Below are 1,012 nucleotides of genomic sequence, written 5' to 3'. Positions count from 1 at the left end.
AGAGTGGTACTCTTAGAGTACGTCTATTCTTACTGGGAGTCCGTCGGCTCTTTTCTCGAGCGACTGATTGCAAGACTCGCTCCAGATATCGTAAGGATAGGTCGACTCTCGGTCGATTCCATGGTCTCTTATGTAGTCATAGGCGAAGCGGGGTAATCCTCCTTGGCAACCACTAAGATGAGAAGTACAAGTGAACCGTAGGTGGCCCAGCGGTCTCAGTACACTTACTGATTCCCATATGACCGGCTGCAATCCACGAGCTGTTGTTCGGAAAAGGACAACAGTTCACCAGTAGCGATAGCATGCTTCGCTTCGAGAGCACCTGAATAACACAACAGCTAGGGGTTCTTGAGCTGGTCCGGTTGAATGCTACCGGTCACACAAAATGCCCAACAGCTGCCACAACCTCCTTGATTCTTGACCGGAGTGAGTACATTCTTGTCTCTCCAATCAACCGAGGATGGGAGAGTAGAGTCAGTTCCAGCTAGCACGTGGGGCTTTCATTTGACACCAAGGAAATCATGCCTCACACTCATCGACAAATCCATCTCTCTCCGTCTCCCCATGCGTTTCGATTGAACCGAGCCTAACAGCAGCAAACTCCTCGAAAGTGAGATCCGCGAACTCGTTGACTGCCAATTTGTACGACAAATCTGAACCAGTTCTGCACGAGTCTCGTGGCGAACAGCAGAAACCACGCACTCTGGGCGTTGACCCTCTGGATGTAATCCAGGTTGTCCTGGAAAATTGCGGCCCTCTTGCTCTCCTCTTCCTCACTCTCGTAGCTCTTGCCATACCTTGGAAGAATATCAGTGTATCGCAGTACATCGTAGGTTATGTCCCACTTTTTTTGGAAACCAAGGAAAGCTAAGCCGGCAGTGTCGACATCCAGAGACTCGTACAAAGGCAAAAACGCGAGTAGAACCGTCAGGATGGAAGACATTATGAACGAGTCAGAACTTCTGATTCAGAAGTTCTAGCATTGCTAATGCAAGGCAAGCAAGAACATCAA

General features: G+C 49.3%; 2 protein-coding genes across 2 annotated transcripts; both read right to left on the bottom strand.

Annotated features, from left to right (window-relative positions):
• Positions 1–228: 228 nt before the first annotated feature.
• Positions 229–653, bottom strand: Pmar_PMAR029488 (cysteine protease, putative; the record flags this gene model as incomplete). Its single annotated transcript, XM_002769465.1, has 3 exons — positions 229–322; positions 374–497; positions 531–653. Coding segments are annotated over 3 exons (341 nt in total), but the record flags the coding sequence as incomplete, so codon positions are not given.
• A 49-nt stretch (positions 654–702) lies between these two features.
• Pmar_PMAR029487 (hypothetical protein) lies at positions 703–943 on the bottom strand (the record flags this gene model as incomplete). The annotated part of the gene is made up of 2 exons (XM_002769464.1): positions 703–797; positions 846–943. Coding segments are annotated over 2 exons (193 nt in total), but the record flags the coding sequence as incomplete, so codon positions are not given.
• Positions 944–1,012: the final 69 nt, after the last annotated feature.

The sequence above is a fragment of the Perkinsus marinus genome (assembly GCF_000006405.1).
Source record: "Perkinsus marinus ATCC 50983 genomic scaffold scf_1104296965806, whole genome shotgun sequence".
NCBI lineage: Eukaryota > Perkinsozoa > Perkinsida > Perkinsidae > Perkinsus > Perkinsus marinus.
Note: the sequence above shows the minus strand (reverse complement) of the source record. Positions and strands in the feature narration are given on the sequence as shown.